Below are 15,637 nucleotides of genomic sequence, written 5' to 3'. Positions count from 1 at the left end.
GGCTGAGGCAGGAGAATGGCGGGAACCTGGGAGGCGGAGCTTGCAGTGAGCAGAGATCACGCCACTGCACTCCAGCCTGGGCAACAGAGCAAGACTCTATCTCAAAAATAAATAAATAAATAAAATTTAAAAAGTAAAGAGAAAATAAACTACTCATGCTCCCTCAACACCAACCCCTCCTATTGGTCACCAAATTCTATGCCTCCTAAATATTCCATCAAATTCCACTGCTACCTTCTTATTTTAAGCCACATTATTCCTCAAGTCAGTGGTAATAGGAATAATCTAGCAACTCATTTTTCTAATTCCAGCCTCTCCCCTTTTCAGTCTAGCATCTATTCTGCAGTTAAAATTATCTTTCTAAAATTGTGACCTTACCATCATCTTTAAAAATTCAGTGGCTTCCCACTGCCCATGGAATCAAGTTCACACTTCATGACAAGGCACAGAAGGAGCTGCAGCAATCTAGGCCAGGCGTGCGGCCCCCGGGCCAAATCCAGCCCAGCCTGCTTTCTTACTTCCCACAAGCTAAGAATGAATTTTTTTTTAATTTTTTAAGTTGTAAAAATAAAAAAGAATATGCATCAGAGACCTTACGCGGCCCACACCCCACATACCTGGTCCTTTACAGAAGTTTGCCGATTTCTAACCTAGCCCAACGATTTTCAGGTCAGAAATCCTACGTGCCAGTCACACCAAGCTACTTAAAATTCCAGCAGCAGTATGGCCCAGACCATCACCCTTCCCCCTGCTTCCCGCGACTCTCCAACTATGCAGCGAGCTTTCGGGGCTCAGATGGCCCTTGCAGCTCATCACGGGCTGCCCTGTGGTGACCCACACAAGCCTGCCTCCCACTTACAAAAGGAGCCCCTATCCACCTTTGCAACCCCGGCACCTAGCATGGGCACAAAATACGTATTCTACAACTACTGGAAGAATATACTCTAAGATGATGATTAAATATAAATGGCGGGTCTCACACATCAAGAGGTGAGTCGTGCAATCGTAGGCAGACTGCAGGAGGCAAGGCACAGGCGGCGCCACAGCTACCTGGACTTGCTCTTCGAGACCAGACAGAACACAAAGAGTGCTGGAGCCGAGAGTCAGGGCATCTGGGGACACTGGCCAACAGTGAGATTCTCCGTCAGCCTGCAGAGTGTGGGAGAGCCAGAAAAGGGGACGGAATTCTGAGATTTTACTGTGGGTTTTAATTTATATCACGTTGGTGTTCTTTGATAGATGCCAGTGAAGAGCACAATCCTGTTTAATGTCTTTCGGCACCTGGAATTTGGTCTCAGAACAGGGCTCGATGGAGAGGTTGGCCCTCAGGAGGCCCTGGTGCAGGCGGGTCACACGTGCAGCCCCCCTTGCCCCGCCACTGCCTCGTAAATGGAAGCATGTGTTACGGTGCTGGTCTTCTAAGCTCACTGTGCTCCAGGCCCTGTGAGGAATGACTTGGTGTTTTAGAACGCCTCCCTGCCCACCCCGGATCGCCCCACTGCCTCTCTCCACTAACTGTATTTCAAACAGAGTGTGAAAAAAAGCAGCTTTAGCTGGTCAGCACCTGTCTGGGCCTCCTGGCCTCTATTCCAAGACAACAGATTGTCCTGCCCCCGATCAAGGCCTCAGCCCCCAGGCTCCAGAGGACAGTGCGGCCCTAGGAGGGACACACAGACTCCCAGGTCCTGCCAGTATTGGCTCCGGGAGGCTAAGTAATATGTCGACACATACAGATGCTGTTTTTTAATCTTACTATATTCATAGTAATTTTGTCATTTTCCACCTTTTCAATTCATACATACTCTGACACAATTACCACCAGGAAATGACGGGCCTTAACATTTTTCTAATGTGAGAAACAAGTTTTGAAGACACTGACGAACACCGGCAGCCCCGGCCAGAGCCTCCCTGAGGGCAGGGCCAGTGTCAGGCAGGGCAGCAGCGCAGTTTCGCCAGGAGTTGTCTGGTGTAAAGCACAGGCTGGGAGTGCGGGTCTGAGGGAGGGACGCAAACATGACCTCCACACACTCCCTGGCGCATCCTCGAAGCCGGAGCTGTACGCTGCTTCAGCTCAGCCACCAAGGACACTGCAGCTGGACACGGCTGCCCTGCCTCCCAGGACACCCATCTCCTCTTCAGAACAACATGAGACATAAAAATAAGGTGTACAGAACTTACACACCATGAAAAAATGAGAAGCCTATTTCTTTTTTCAGATCAGAAGAGTAACGTGAGCAACAGTCCTATCAGAAATACAACAAACATAAAAGCAGCAGTCGAGAGTGGTAAGGGACCACAAACCCCTGGGGACTTGTCCAGGCCAGCTCTGAGCACCACCAGGCACCCAGACTAGCACACAGGTAAGGGGTGCCCAATAAACACCTGCTGGGAGGTTCCTACACACTCTAGGATGTCACTCTAAGATGAGACAACCCTGATGCAAAAGGAAGGTAAGGTTCTTTGCTAAGCACTTCAAAGCAGAATCATCTTAAATTGGCAAAAAATCAATCCATATAAAACTGGTTCTCAAGCTCTGTCCAGCCCAGTGTCAGCCTTCGGACTTAGAACAAAAGCACCACCTTGTGGTTAGAAGTGTAAATGCAGGCTTAAACCTGCATGCGGAAAACCACAAGGTATAGTAATATTAATAAATTCTCTGCAATCAGTAAAGTTCCTGGTAGAAGACCACATTCCTACTCATGTCAGAGATTGTTTTTTAAATGTTTCCACAACACTGCTCTGTAATACAATTGAGATAGCATGGGAAAACACACACACATTCATGGCTGAATTTCATTCAAAATCTCCATGTTGATAAAAAGACCTTAAACCTAAGGAGTTGACTGTTTTGAAAGATGTGACACAAAAATGTGAAACTTATCCCCAATCAGAATGTCAGCCTATGAGAGGCAGAAACTGGTTGGTTGGTTGGTTCACTGCAGTACTGCGCCAGGCGCTTTGGTTTACGGTAAAACAGCAATTCCCAAACTTTTCATTCTCAGCACCACGTCACACTCAAACAGCACTGAGTACCCCAAAGGGATTTTGTCCACATGAGTTACCAGAATGGCACCAAGTTAGTGTTACCATGTCAAAACCTCCTGTACAAATAACAATAAACCTATTACGTGTTAACATAAAATACTTTATGAAAATGGCACCAAGTTAGTTTTACCATGTATCAAAACTTCCTGTACAAATAACAATAAACCTACTACGTGTTAACATAAAATACTTTATGAAAATAGCACCGAGTTAGTTTTACCATGTATCAAAACTTCCTGTACAAATAACAATAAACCTACTACGTGTTAACATAAAATACTTTATGAAAATGGCACCAAGTTAGTTTTACCATGTATCAAAACTTCCTGTACAAATAACAATAAACCTACTACGTGTTAACATAAAATACTTTATGAAAATGGCACCAAGTTAGCTTTACCATGTCAAAACCTCCTGTACAAATAACAATAAACCTACTACGTGTTAACTTAAAATACTTTATCAAAATGGCACCAAGTTAGTTTTACCATGTCAAAACCTCCTGTACAAATAATACACCTACTACGTGTTAACATAAAATACTCTATGAAAATGGCACCAAGTTAGTTTTACCATGTCAAAACTTCCTGTACAAATAACAATAAACCTACATGTTAACATAAAATACTTTATGAAAATGGCACCAAGTTAGTTTTACCATGTCAAAACTTCCTGTACAAATAACAATAAACCTACTACGTGTTAACATAAAATACTCTATGAAAATGGCACCGAGTTAGTTTTACCATGTCAAAACTTCCTGTACAAATAACAATAAACCTACTACGTGTTAACATAAAATACTCTATGAAAATGGCACCGAGTTAGTTTTACCATGTCAAAACTTCCTGTACAAATAACAATAAACTTACATGTTAACATAAAATACTTTATGAAAATGGCACCAAGTTAGTTTTACCATGTCAAAACCTCCTATACAAATAACAATAAACCTACTACGTGTTAACTTAAAATACTCTATGAAAATGAAGTATTCTTTTTAAAAAAGAGACAAAAGTGATACGGTTTTACATTTGTGCACCTATCTTTTCCAGTCAGCAGAGCCAGATGCTCGCACCACCTGCTGCATGCCCTCTATGGCACTATCACACATCTCGTGCCTGACACTCAGCACAGAATGAGAGCGAAAGGTAAATAATTCTTCACATCTGTATGTAGCCGGAGCCCTGGAAGAATCCTGGGGTCTCTGCACTGTCATGTCTGCTGGACAGGAAGTGCTGGGGGAGCTTCACTGAGTGGAGGGAGAAGGGACGCAGCACGAACACAAGGACTAAGGGGCCACAGCCTCTCCACAGCCACGTGTCGGGGCAAGGCCTGGGCCACAGCACTGCAGGGCTGGGGTCCTTATTTCATCAGGATTCCAAGTACAGGATTCAGGCCCAGGCACAGTGGCTGATGCCTGTGATCCCAGCACTTTGGAAGGCCAAGGCTGGTGGAAAGCTTGAGCTCAAGGGTTCAAGCTCAGCCTGGGCAACATGGCAAAACCCCATCTCTACAAAACATACCCAAAAAATTAGCTGGGCATGGTGGCACACGCCTGTAGTCCCAGCTACTCGATAGGCTGTGGTGGGAGAATAGCTTGAGCCCGAGAGGCAGAGGTTGCGATGAGCCAAGGTCACACAACTGCACCCCAGCCTGGAAGACAGAGCGAGACTGTCTCAAAAAAAAAAAGAAAAAAGAAAAAAAGAAAAGGATCCAACTCTTCGGGTCTTTGGGTCGCTTTGTTTTGACAGAGCATTATCTAACTTCAGGGTCATCTTCCCTTCAGGTTTTTACTATATGTTTTTTAAGTGATAAGCATTAATCATATGAATTAAGTTACATATAAATGAGGGTTTCCATTAATTTTTTCTTACAGTAAAGCTAATACATGCTCTCTGTAAAAAAAACTTAATTATATTCCAAAACATACAAAATCACTGGCAATCCCACAATTCAGAAATAAGCAAGTTAACTTTCTGTATATTTCCTTCTGCTTTTTTCTTACACTGAATCAAAAAAATTTAAGAATTTCAGCTCACTTATTAGCTATAAAAGGGTTAACAGAATAATTATACAGGAAAACAGTAACTATAGGCAAGACACCCTCACTAATCTGCAAGTCAAGCACACGGTGGCACTGGAAGGGTTCAGAGTTCTGACACAGCTCATGGCCCGGGACAGCCCTCTGTTATATTCAACCACGTGCACAGCGGCTTACCCTGGAACAAGAGTCACACAACAGTGGATGATGACAAAGCCAAGCCAAGACCCACAGGCCAGAGGGTGTGGCCACAGGAGGTAGGGCAGCAAGAAAGAAAAAAGGTAGCCTGCACTCCGAGAAAGTCCTCCCAGAATGAAAACGGCGGCAAAGGCGAGTGGACAGAGGATGGAAAGGCAGCTCCGGCTCCTCCTTCCCCTGGACACAGTGCCCAGGAGAGCGCTAAACCCCGCTATACCCCAGGGAGGATTCACAAGGAGGACGGGCAGACAGGCCAGTAGGAACTGGAGCCAGGAGGGGCAGGGCCTCAGTGAGGACTAACTGGTTCCCTGGGCTGATGTGCTGCAGACCTGCCCCCAGAAGGACAGGTGGCCAGGGAAACCAGTCAGAAGAGGGAGGCGCAGGTGACTTCTTCTGAGGAAGTCAGAAGGCAGAAGCACCTGCAAGAAAGGCAAAGAGGAGGGAGGCAGATGGGAAGCCATGAAGTGAGCAGGAGACAGAGCTCGCACGTGGGCACAGGACACCAGAGTCAGAGGTTGAGCTGCACCCAGCACCGGGGGGAGGAGGGAGGACGGGAGACAGAGCTCGCATGTGGGCACACGACACCAGAGTCAGAAGCTGAGCTGCACTCAGCACCGTGGGGAGGGGGCAGGATAGCAAGGCCCAAGGACTAAGTGAGGACACTACCGGGTCAGGGCAGGAGAGGGGACTAGCCAAGGAAGGATGTCTACCGACAGAGACCTTAACCAGGATGGTTTTGTTGCCCTGGGGGTGGAGGTGCAAGATCTGACTAAGGATCTAAGGGAGAATGGGGGAGGATGCACACACCATGAAAAAACCACAAATCTTTGGAGGAGTTTGGCGCAAAGAAGGGCAAAGAACTGACGTGAAGCTGGTGGGAAGCAGGATCAAGAGAAGCTTTTTTCAGCCCAGGCACGGTGGCTCACGCCTGTAATCCCAGCACTTTGGGAGGCTGAGGCAGGCGGATCACTTGAGGCCAAGAGTTAAGAGACCAGCCTGGCCAACAAGGTGAAACCTCATCTCTACTAAAAATACAAAAACATTAGCTGGGCGTGGTGGCACACACCTGTAAACCCAGCTGAGGCTGTGTGGGGAGGCTGAGGCAGGACAATTGCTTGAACCCGGGCGGCAGAGGTTGCAGAGAGCGGAGATCACGACACTGCACTCCAGCCTGGGCGACAGAGGAAGACTCCGTCTCCAAAAAAAGCTTTTTGGCCCAGGCATCGTGGCTCACACCTGTAATATCAGCGCTTTGAGAGGCCCAGATGGGAGCATCACGTAAGGCCAGGAGTTCAAGAACAGCCTGGCCAACATAAGGAGATTTTTTTTTTTTTAAACAGAGAGAAAAAACAAAAGCAAAGCTTTTTTTACATAGGGACACAAGTCTGTGTACTATAAAGGCAATGAATGCTCCGAAAAGAGCAAAAAGTGAAGGTGGGGGAGAGGCCAGGGAAGAGCTGCTGGAGCAGCTGGGCCCTGGGTAGGCAGTGGGTGGAGTCGGTGAGTGCACGTGCTGTGGGGGCGTCTTGGGTGGAGTCGGTGAGTGCACGTGCTGTGGGGGCGTCTTGGTTGGAGTCGGTGAGTGCACGTGCTGTGGAGGGCGTCTTGGGTGGAGTCGGTGAGTGCACGTGCTGTGGGGGCGTCTTGGGTGGAGTCGGTGAGTGCACGTGCTGTGGGGGCGTCTTGGGTGGAGTCGGTGAGTGCACATGCTGTGGGGGCATCTTTCCAGGGATCCTCAGTCTGTTCTTGAAGCAGGGGGCCAGCACCCACCAAAGAGTAAGCACTGGGCGAGAAGGGCGCAGGGTGCGAGAGGGAAGACGAGACATGAAGGATACATCAAGAACCTACTTCTCGGCCGGGCACAGTGGCTCATGCCTGTAATCTCAGCACTTTGAGAGGCCGAGGCAGGCGGATCACCTGAGGTCAGGAGTTCAAGACCATCTCGCCCAACACGGTGAAACCCCGTCTGTACTAAAAATACAAAAATTAGCTGGGCGCAGTGGCGCACGCACGTAGTCCCAGCTAATCTGGAGGCTGAGGCAGCAGAATGGCGAGAACCCGGGAGGCGGAGCTTGCAGTGAGCCGAGATTGCGCCACTGCACTCCAGCCTGGGGGACAGAGCGAGACTCCGTCTCCAAAAAAAGAAAACAACTTGGCATTTACTCCAATGCTTAAAACAGACAGTCACCATATGAACCAGTTATCCCACTCCCGGGATATCCGAAGAAATGAAAACCCAGGTCCACACGAAAACTCGCACATGAATGTTCATGGCAGCACTGTCCATAAAACCAAAAAAAAAAGAAAGAAAGAAAACACTAAGTTGAGTGAAAGAAGTCAGGCACCAAAGACAACAGAGAACAGGCAAATCGACAGGGAAGGAAAGCAGATGAGTGGTTGCCAGGGGCTGGGTGGGGGGAGCGGGGGACACGGGAAGGAACTGCTAATGGTATAAGGTTTCTTTTCAGGATGCTACAAATGTTCTGGATTTCTGGTGCTTTGTCCACAAATATACTCAAGTGTCAGTACTAGTAGTTCTAGTATATAGTAAGTCATTAATATGTGATGGTTGGTGGATGAATAGATGGATGTGGACAGGTGAATGGATGAGTAGGTGGGTAAATAAATGGGTGGGTGGTGAGGTGGATGGCAGACAATAGGTGGATGGCAGACAATAGATGGATGGAGGGATGGGTGGGTGAGTGGTGGGTGGGTGAATACAAGGGAGAGGAAGGAGAATGGAGGGAGAGGAAGAAGACAGGAGGAGAAGGAAGCAAGGATTTCTCTTCTAGCAGGACCCTGCAAGTCCAGGTCAGACTCTCTGGAGTAGACAGCTGGTGCCCAAAGCCATCAGCACTCCTTGTCTTCTCGATCAGCGCGTCCCTTCTTCCTTTAGTCTTCCTTCACCCACTTGTCTGCCTCCCCACTGGTCCTGCCTCTTCTCCCAGGTCGAAAGGAAGAAACCTGTTCTGCAAAAGTCTATAAAGGAGGTGGGAGCTCTCCTTTGCAACACCCTCTCACTTTTCTTCTTGTACAAGGTGCAGTCCCTCTGAGAGGTCCTATGTGCCACCTGCTACAATTCTAAAAGGTAATTTACTCTGAAGGTAAGGATAATTTGGATAGGCTCTTTTCTGGATTCTACGAAACCAAATAAGCAGCATATACTCTCAATAAGACAAATTCCTATAAGATTTCAGATGTCAAAATGGCCAGACCCGTGTGATAGGCAGCACAACAGCATTTTCCTCCCCGAGTTCTCTAAAAATACAACGCTTTCACTGCAGACAATTTCCTTTCAAGAAAACACACCAAAACTTCTACTTTACTTACATGAACTTTTTCTCTTTGGTTATTTATTATTTTGTCCCCTATTCACAGTGCTTCAAGCAGAAGCCAGAAATCTCTAATGCTAAAATCCACCACCACCCCATCTCTAAAATTCCCATCTCTAAAATTCTCTTCAAATAAAAAACAAATGTCTCCTTAAGCTACAGCCTCCCGGGTCCTGCTTTCCCCACATGCCAGCCTCTGCCCGTGCCCCGGGGCTGCAGTCACACACCTGCTGCCCGTCTCCTTCAAGCCACCCTCTCCACAGAGCGGGAAGGAGGACGAGTAGAGTGAGGCCAGAACCAGCCGATGCCTGACCTCCACATGGCCTGGGGAAATGGCTCCTAGAAAAGTACATTTTCAACTCCAAAGAGATGAGAACAAATAATCTCTAAGGGTTGAGCTAACCCAGGTGGAGCTGCTAACATTAACCACCGTTAAAATTTACATCACAGGTGTTCAAAAACATTCCTGCATCAGCACATTTGCATACCTGGTTAAACAGTTCCTCTCAGAACCACTACCCAAAACAGTGCCAATTTCCAGTGCACAGCATCCCCACAGACGCCACTGCTGCTGGGGACACGTGAGCGATGGCACTGCCCGGGCTCACTGAGTGGCCTCCACCGCGTTTCAAGGGCAGGCACAAAGGAACGCCCTATTGTTCCCTCGTCCTCCTCATGCTGTGCGCTGAGCTGGAGTTTCCTCAGAGCTAGGAGAGAAGCCTACCATCCCCCACCCTTTTGTTCGAAGAATACGGTTCTAGAACAGGCAGCTATGAACCAATCTGCTCTAATCCTGTTATTTACAATTAATTAATTAATTAAAACACAGCCCTCCTCACTAGGTCTCTCCCTAAGATGTGCCCAGCACTTGCTTGTGCAACGTCTTATTTTCTGTGGAATTGCTTAGAAAATCCAAGTGGAGACTGCTGCCTCTCTACCCTCCTCACCATTCCACGGAAAATGGAGTCTCCCAATGAACACGCAGACAGGATCATCACACAACCCACACGTGTGGACGGGGACTACACAGGCTCCGAGGGGGAGGCTCTGTTCCCAGCTCTCCTGATGAGTGGTCAATGCCATCCTCACATCCAAGGCAGACAGATTTCCCTTTCTGCAGCCTGCATGGCAAAGAGCCAGCTGCACTGTGGCAGGGCCAGCCCTTGCCCTGCACAGCCTGGCCTCTGGTCCCAGGGTCCCTGGTTCCTGCTCACCTGGCAGTGTCATCCCTTCCCAGCCTCACTCCCTCCACCACTGAAGCTGCCATGGGGGCAGGTAGGAGAATAAAACAGGAAAACACTGCTAGTCAGCAAAAAAGTTCAAGCACGCTCTTTATAAATGTTCAAACAAGGGAAAAAGTCCTGGTTTATCATCAGCATAACTGAAAAAGGTCAGAGTTCCTCCTGCTATCAGCAAATGCAGAACGGGCCTGAGCTGTTCTCAGTACCCTCAGTTGGAGGGGACCTCCCATCCCACTCCCAAGAAAGCACACATGGTGGGTGACCAGAGAGCAAAACAGGGTTATTTTGGCAGGGAAGAAGCATGGAGGACAAGAAAGTGTCCCCACCATCACAGGAAGCGTCCCTGCTCTGCAGGCCCTGACCCCAGCCTAGAAGCACCAATGTAAAAGAAAGAGGGATTAAGCAAAGGAAAAAAAGTACCAAATACCACGTCTCTTGCTTGTACCCCATCACTTTTTTCCTCCTGTCTTAGTGCAATTGTTGACTGCGGCCAACTGCAGAGAAATCACAGTAGCCCAGCTCGGCGGCTCCCTCTGAAGGCTCCACGCACTGGGCATGCTCCAGAGCCATCTCACGAAATGGAGGCTGCCCCAGCGGCAGGATTCCAGAGCTGCACGCGGCCGCCCAGGCACCTCCAGGCCTCCTCGGAAGCAGCTTAAACCCTCGCATTCACAACCATTTTAAAACAATCTGAGTGTTCTCAGATGGAAACCATTTAACGAGACATTTATTGTTTTCACCCTAAAATGTGAAGGTCCCTCCACAGAAACCATCAACACAGCTCATCCCACAAAGCAATCACTGCTCGTAGGGCCTCTCAGGATTAGCTCCGTTGAAAAAATACTAACAAAAACCTAGACATGGAATGTGGGGACAAGCCCTCTCACAAGGAACTCAACTCACAGAGACATTTTACCTCTAGGGCCAAGAGCCCACAACATGACAGTGGGTAGGAAAGCAAACAGAAAACACCAGCTCGCAATGCGCACCTCCCACCGGAGCTCCTGTCCCAGTGCCGAGCATACCAGGGCTGGGTCTCAGGGCAATGCTTCTGCCACAAGGAGTAGCTCCAGGACGCACCTGCACGACGCAGGTTCGAGCCCAGCAGCCTCCCCACACTCAGGCTGCTGCCGAACATCACCTCCCATGCTCACCCCAGCTCCAAATTTCCTACAGGGAGAGACCCTTATACAGCTATGGCAGCTCTCCAATCAAGACCCACTTGTTTGTAGCTCTTAATACAAAACAATAAATATGTGAAGTCCTTTTTCTATAAAAATAGGGAATTTTTTTAAAATAGCGTATTCAGGTTCCAGGCAAACTGCAAAATAAAAGCACAAATATTATTTTCTATTTTTAAGGTCACATGAAAGTAAATAACACTAATCCTTCTCTATAAATGCTACTCTATAACTCCCCCACACTTTCTGGTACAATATCAGTGTTGACTGCCCAAGAGTTGCGAAGTGGGTGGTCCAACAGAGCCAGGCCCGCAAGCTGTGCTTACCAGCCAGGGAGGAGACGCACCAACAAAACACCATGTCCGAAAAGCAATGAAAATGATTCCTCTTTAAGTACACAGGTTCCACCCAGCCAAGAGCAAACAACCCAGACATGGGACTCCAAGTTCAAATGTAGAAAACACAATGTCAACAGATCCATCTTAAGGCAACAGAGCATGGTCATTTACAAACCTATCTGCAGCCCACACAGAAACTGAAGAGAATCCTGCCCTCCACCTCGGCTCCCTCCCCCATATGGACAAAGAACAGAGAAGGCAAACTAAGGGAAATAAATGCATATGACTAATAAAAACAAATGCAACTGAAAATACATTTAAAGCAACAAAGATGCCATTTTCCACTTACTGAACTGGCAAAAAAAAAATTAAAGTCTGTTAATGAGAGTATCGGGCCAGATGCAATGGCTCATGCCTGTAATCCCAGCACTTTGGGAGGCCAAGGGGGGGAATCGCCTGAGCTCAGGAGTTCGAGACCAGCCTGGCCAACGTGGTGAAACCCAGTCTCTACTAAAAATACAAAAATTAGCCGAGTGTGGTGGTGGGCGCCTGTAATCCCAGCTACTCGGGAGGCTGAGGTTGCAGTGAGCAGAGATCACATCACTGCACTCCAGCCTGGGCAACAGAGCACAACTCAGTCTCAAAAGAAAAAAAAAAATATGGATAAACAGGGAATTCTCATTTAATAAAATCTCTCTGGGGGCAACTTGGCAATAGTTATCAAATTTTAAAAACACACACCACCAGGCTCAGTGGCATGCGCCTGTAGTCCCAGCTCCTTGGGAGACTGGGGCAGGAGGATCACTTGAGCCCAGGAGTCCAAGGCCAGCCTGGGCCACACAACGAGAACTCCATCTCTTAAAACAAAAAAAGTACATACCCCTTGGTTGAGCAATTCTCTATTGGTAGTATAATTTTACTTATATATAATCTGTAAAATATATAATCTGTAAGATAAATTTTTGCAGAATTTATTATGCATATACTATATAGTACTTATTATTTGTAGTAATAATAATACATAGTACATATAATACGAATAATGGTATGTGTGTAGCTTACTCTACAGATATACTAGCAAAAGTTCCCCAGATCACAGGGAACAAGGACATGCATTCCACCTTCTCTCCAGGTGAGAGGATCTGAGTCCCCGCCCACAGAAGGCTAGTTATAGACATTGTTATTCCCCTACAAGGGAATATCCAAAAGCCCTTGCAGAGGGTAAGAAAAGACTGGTGTGCTCGCATGGGAAATCACAGAACAGGATGTCTATGATACCAAGACTCGTGTAAGAGAACAGAAAGATGCTGGTATGTGCACAAACATCTTTTTGGAATGAATTATAAGAAATTATTAATAGTGTGACATGTTTAAGAAAGATTAAGAGCAGAAACGGGGATGGGAAGTCTTTTACTCTGCAATATGCACCTTTTCTTACTATTTAGCTTATGTTTCTTTTTCTTTCTTCTGTGTACCTCAAGTGTGCTGAGGATTCTGAGCACTCCACTCCAGCGCACAGGACGCTGCTACCACTGCTCCATGCTGCTCTTCAGCTGGTCAACTATTTTTAATCACGCAGTGAGCACCCATTAACCCACCACTCACAACAAAAACCAGGATCTTGTCAAGAACCTAACCAGCCATATGGCCCTCATCACCCCATCATTACTGCCTCTTCCTGCTCAAGCCAACTATCAGAACAAGAACCATAGGCTGTAGCTTCAAATAAAGTCCCCAAATTAACAGGCTAACAGCAAATCCATCTAAAGAAGGTACAAATGAACAACAAAATAAATTCAAAGAAAGGAACAGGAAAGAGATAATAAAATGAGTGGATATCTATACAATAAATATAGGTTAAAAATCCCAGGCCAGGACTGGGCGCGGTGGCTCACACCTGTATTCCCAGCACTTTGGGAGGCCGAGGCAGGTGGATCACCTGAGGTCAGGAGATCGAGACCAGCCTGGCCAACATGGCAAAACCCTGTATCTACTAAAAGTACAAAAATTAGCCAGGCATGGTGGCGTGCACCTGTAATCCCAGCTACCCAAGAGGGTGAGGCAGGAGCATCGCTGGAACCCGGGAGGCAGAGGCTGCAGCGAGCAGAGATCGCACCACTGCACTCCAGCCTGGGTGACAGAGCAAGACTCTGTCAAAAAATAAATAAATAAATAAATAAATAAATAAAATTCTGGGCCGGCCACGGTGGCTCACACCTGTAATCCCAGCACAAGGTCAGGAGTTTGAGACCAGCTGGGCCAACATGGTGAAACCCCATCTCTACTAAAAATACAAAAAATTAGCCCAGTGTGGTGGCAGGCACCTGTAATCCCAGCTACTCGGGAGACTGAGGCAGGAGAATTGCTTGAACCCGGGAGGCGGAGGTTGCAGTGAGCTGAGATCATGCCACTACACTCCAGCCTGGGCAACAGAGCGAGACTCTGTCTCAAAAAAAAAGAAAAGAAAAGAAATTCTAGGCAAGGCGCGATGCCTCACACCTATTATAATCCCAACACTTTGAGCAGAGCACTTGACCCCAGGAGTTCAACACCAGCCTGGGTAACATGGAGAGACTCCATCTCTACAAAAAATACAAAAATTAGCTGGGGATTGTGGCATGTGCCTGTAGTCCCAGCTACTCAGGAAGCTGAGATGGGAGGATCACTTAAAGCCAAGAGGCAGAGGTTGCAGTGAGCCAAGATCTCAACACTGTACTCCAGCCTGGGTGACAGAGTGAAACCCTGTCTGGAAAAAAAAAAATCTAAACAAAAATATCAGCAATTTGAATTCAACAATGTGTAAAAAATATATATATACTATCAGCAGATATTGTTGGGTGTGTAACTCACCACATTAATAGATTTCTTGGTCAGGCGCAGTGGCTCATGCCTGTAATCCCAGCACTTTGGGAGGCCGAGGTGGGCAGATCACCTGAAGTCAGGAGTTCGAGACCAGCCTGACCAACATGGTGAAACCCCGTCTCTACTAAAAATATAAAATTAGCTGGGCATGGTGGCGCATGCGTGTAATCCCAGCTACCTGGGAGGCTGAGGCAGCAGAATCACTTGAACTCAGGAGGCAGAGGCTGCAGTGAGCTGAGATTGCACCATTGCACTCCAGCCTGGGCAACAAGAGGGAAACTCCATCTCAAAAAAGAGAAAAAAAATAGATTTCTTTAAAGATGTAGAAAAACGGCTGGGTGCAGTGGCTCACGCCTGTAATTGGGAGGCAGAGGCGGGTGGATCACCTGAACTCAGGAGTTTGAGACCAGCCTGGCCAATATGGTGAAACCCTGCCTCTACTAAAAATACAAAAATTAGCCAGGCGTGGTGGTGCGCACCTGTAGTCCCAGCTACTCGGGAGGCTGAGGCAGGAGAATTGCTGGAACTCAGGAGGCAGAGGTTGCAGTGAGCCGAGACTGCGCCACTGCACTCCAGCCTGGCGACAGAGTGTGACTCCGTCTCAAAAAAAAAAAAAAAAAAAAAAAGACGTAGAAAAACTACCTGGGGTAAAATTTCAATACTCAAGTATGATTTTTACAACTCAGTAAATTAGGAATGGAAGAGCATTTCCTTACTCTAATAAAAAAGTATAGTTCTGTTGAGCAGTCTAGGGAAAAAATAGTTTTTAAGTATTAAAAAAAAACACCAACCTAAATAGGAAAATATTGGAAACATTCCCTTTAAAATCAAGAATAATCATGAAAAGCAAACAGAAACTAGAGAGATGGATAGATACATAGAATGATAAAGCAAATGTGGTAAAATGTTAACACTTGGGGTATCTGGTTAAAAGGGCCTATGGGAATTCTATGTATTATTTTTGCAACTTTTTTTGTAAGTCTAAAATTATTTCAAACTAAAAATTTAATAAAGTCATAAAAATAGACAAAACCAAGAATAAAGACATCCACTAGCATTGTTTCTTTTCAACATCATATCGTGTCCTAACCAGTACAATTAGACAAGGAATCTGAGGCCTGGGATTAGACAGGAAGAAATAAAACTGCTATTATATGTTCTACAAAGTATTAGAAATAATAGTAGATCTTAGCAAGATGACGGTAGGAAAGGTTAAATACTCAGTAGTCAGCTGTGTGGTTATTCTACAACAGCAGTAAACAATTAGCTGCTGTAATTAAAGAGAAGCCATCACTTATGATGGCATCAGAGAATCATCAGTTATCTAGGAAGAAACCTGCAAAAGATGGCAAGACCTCTACAGGAAAAATTGTAAAATTTCATAGAAATATTTCTT

At 46.6% G+C, this 15,637-nt stretch overlaps 1 protein-coding gene across 23 annotated transcripts in view; it reads right to left on the bottom strand.

The window, feature by feature from the left end:
* Positions 1–15,637, bottom strand: part of EHMT1 (euchromatic histone lysine methyltransferase 1) — a 229,824-nt gene that overhangs the window by 171,167 nt on the left and 43,020 nt on the right. Inside the window, exon 1 of one of the 23 annotated variants that reach the window (XM_054521324.2) lies at positions 10,281–10,392. The exons of 20 other annotated variants lie outside the window; for them this stretch is intronic. In XM_054521324.2, coding sequence (XP_054377299.1) covers positions 10,281–10,310 — 30 coding nt within the window. In that variant the 5' untranslated portion in view covers positions 10,311–10,392. Of the gene's footprint in view, positions 1–9,107; positions 9,127–10,280; positions 10,393–15,637 lie in introns of those variants that run through there. 2 more of the 23 variants (XM_054521330.1, XM_054521331.1) reach the window with 2 other exon arrangements.

The sequence above is a fragment of the Pongo abelii genome, chromosome 13 (genome assembly GCF_028885655.2).
Source record: "Pongo abelii isolate AG06213 chromosome 13, NHGRI_mPonAbe1-v2.0_pri, whole genome shotgun sequence".
Lineage (NCBI taxonomy): Eukaryota > Metazoa > Chordata > Mammalia > Primates > Hominidae > Pongo > Pongo abelii.
The sequence above is the reverse complement of the archived record's forward strand: the minus strand, read 5'-3'. Positions and strand labels throughout refer to the sequence as shown.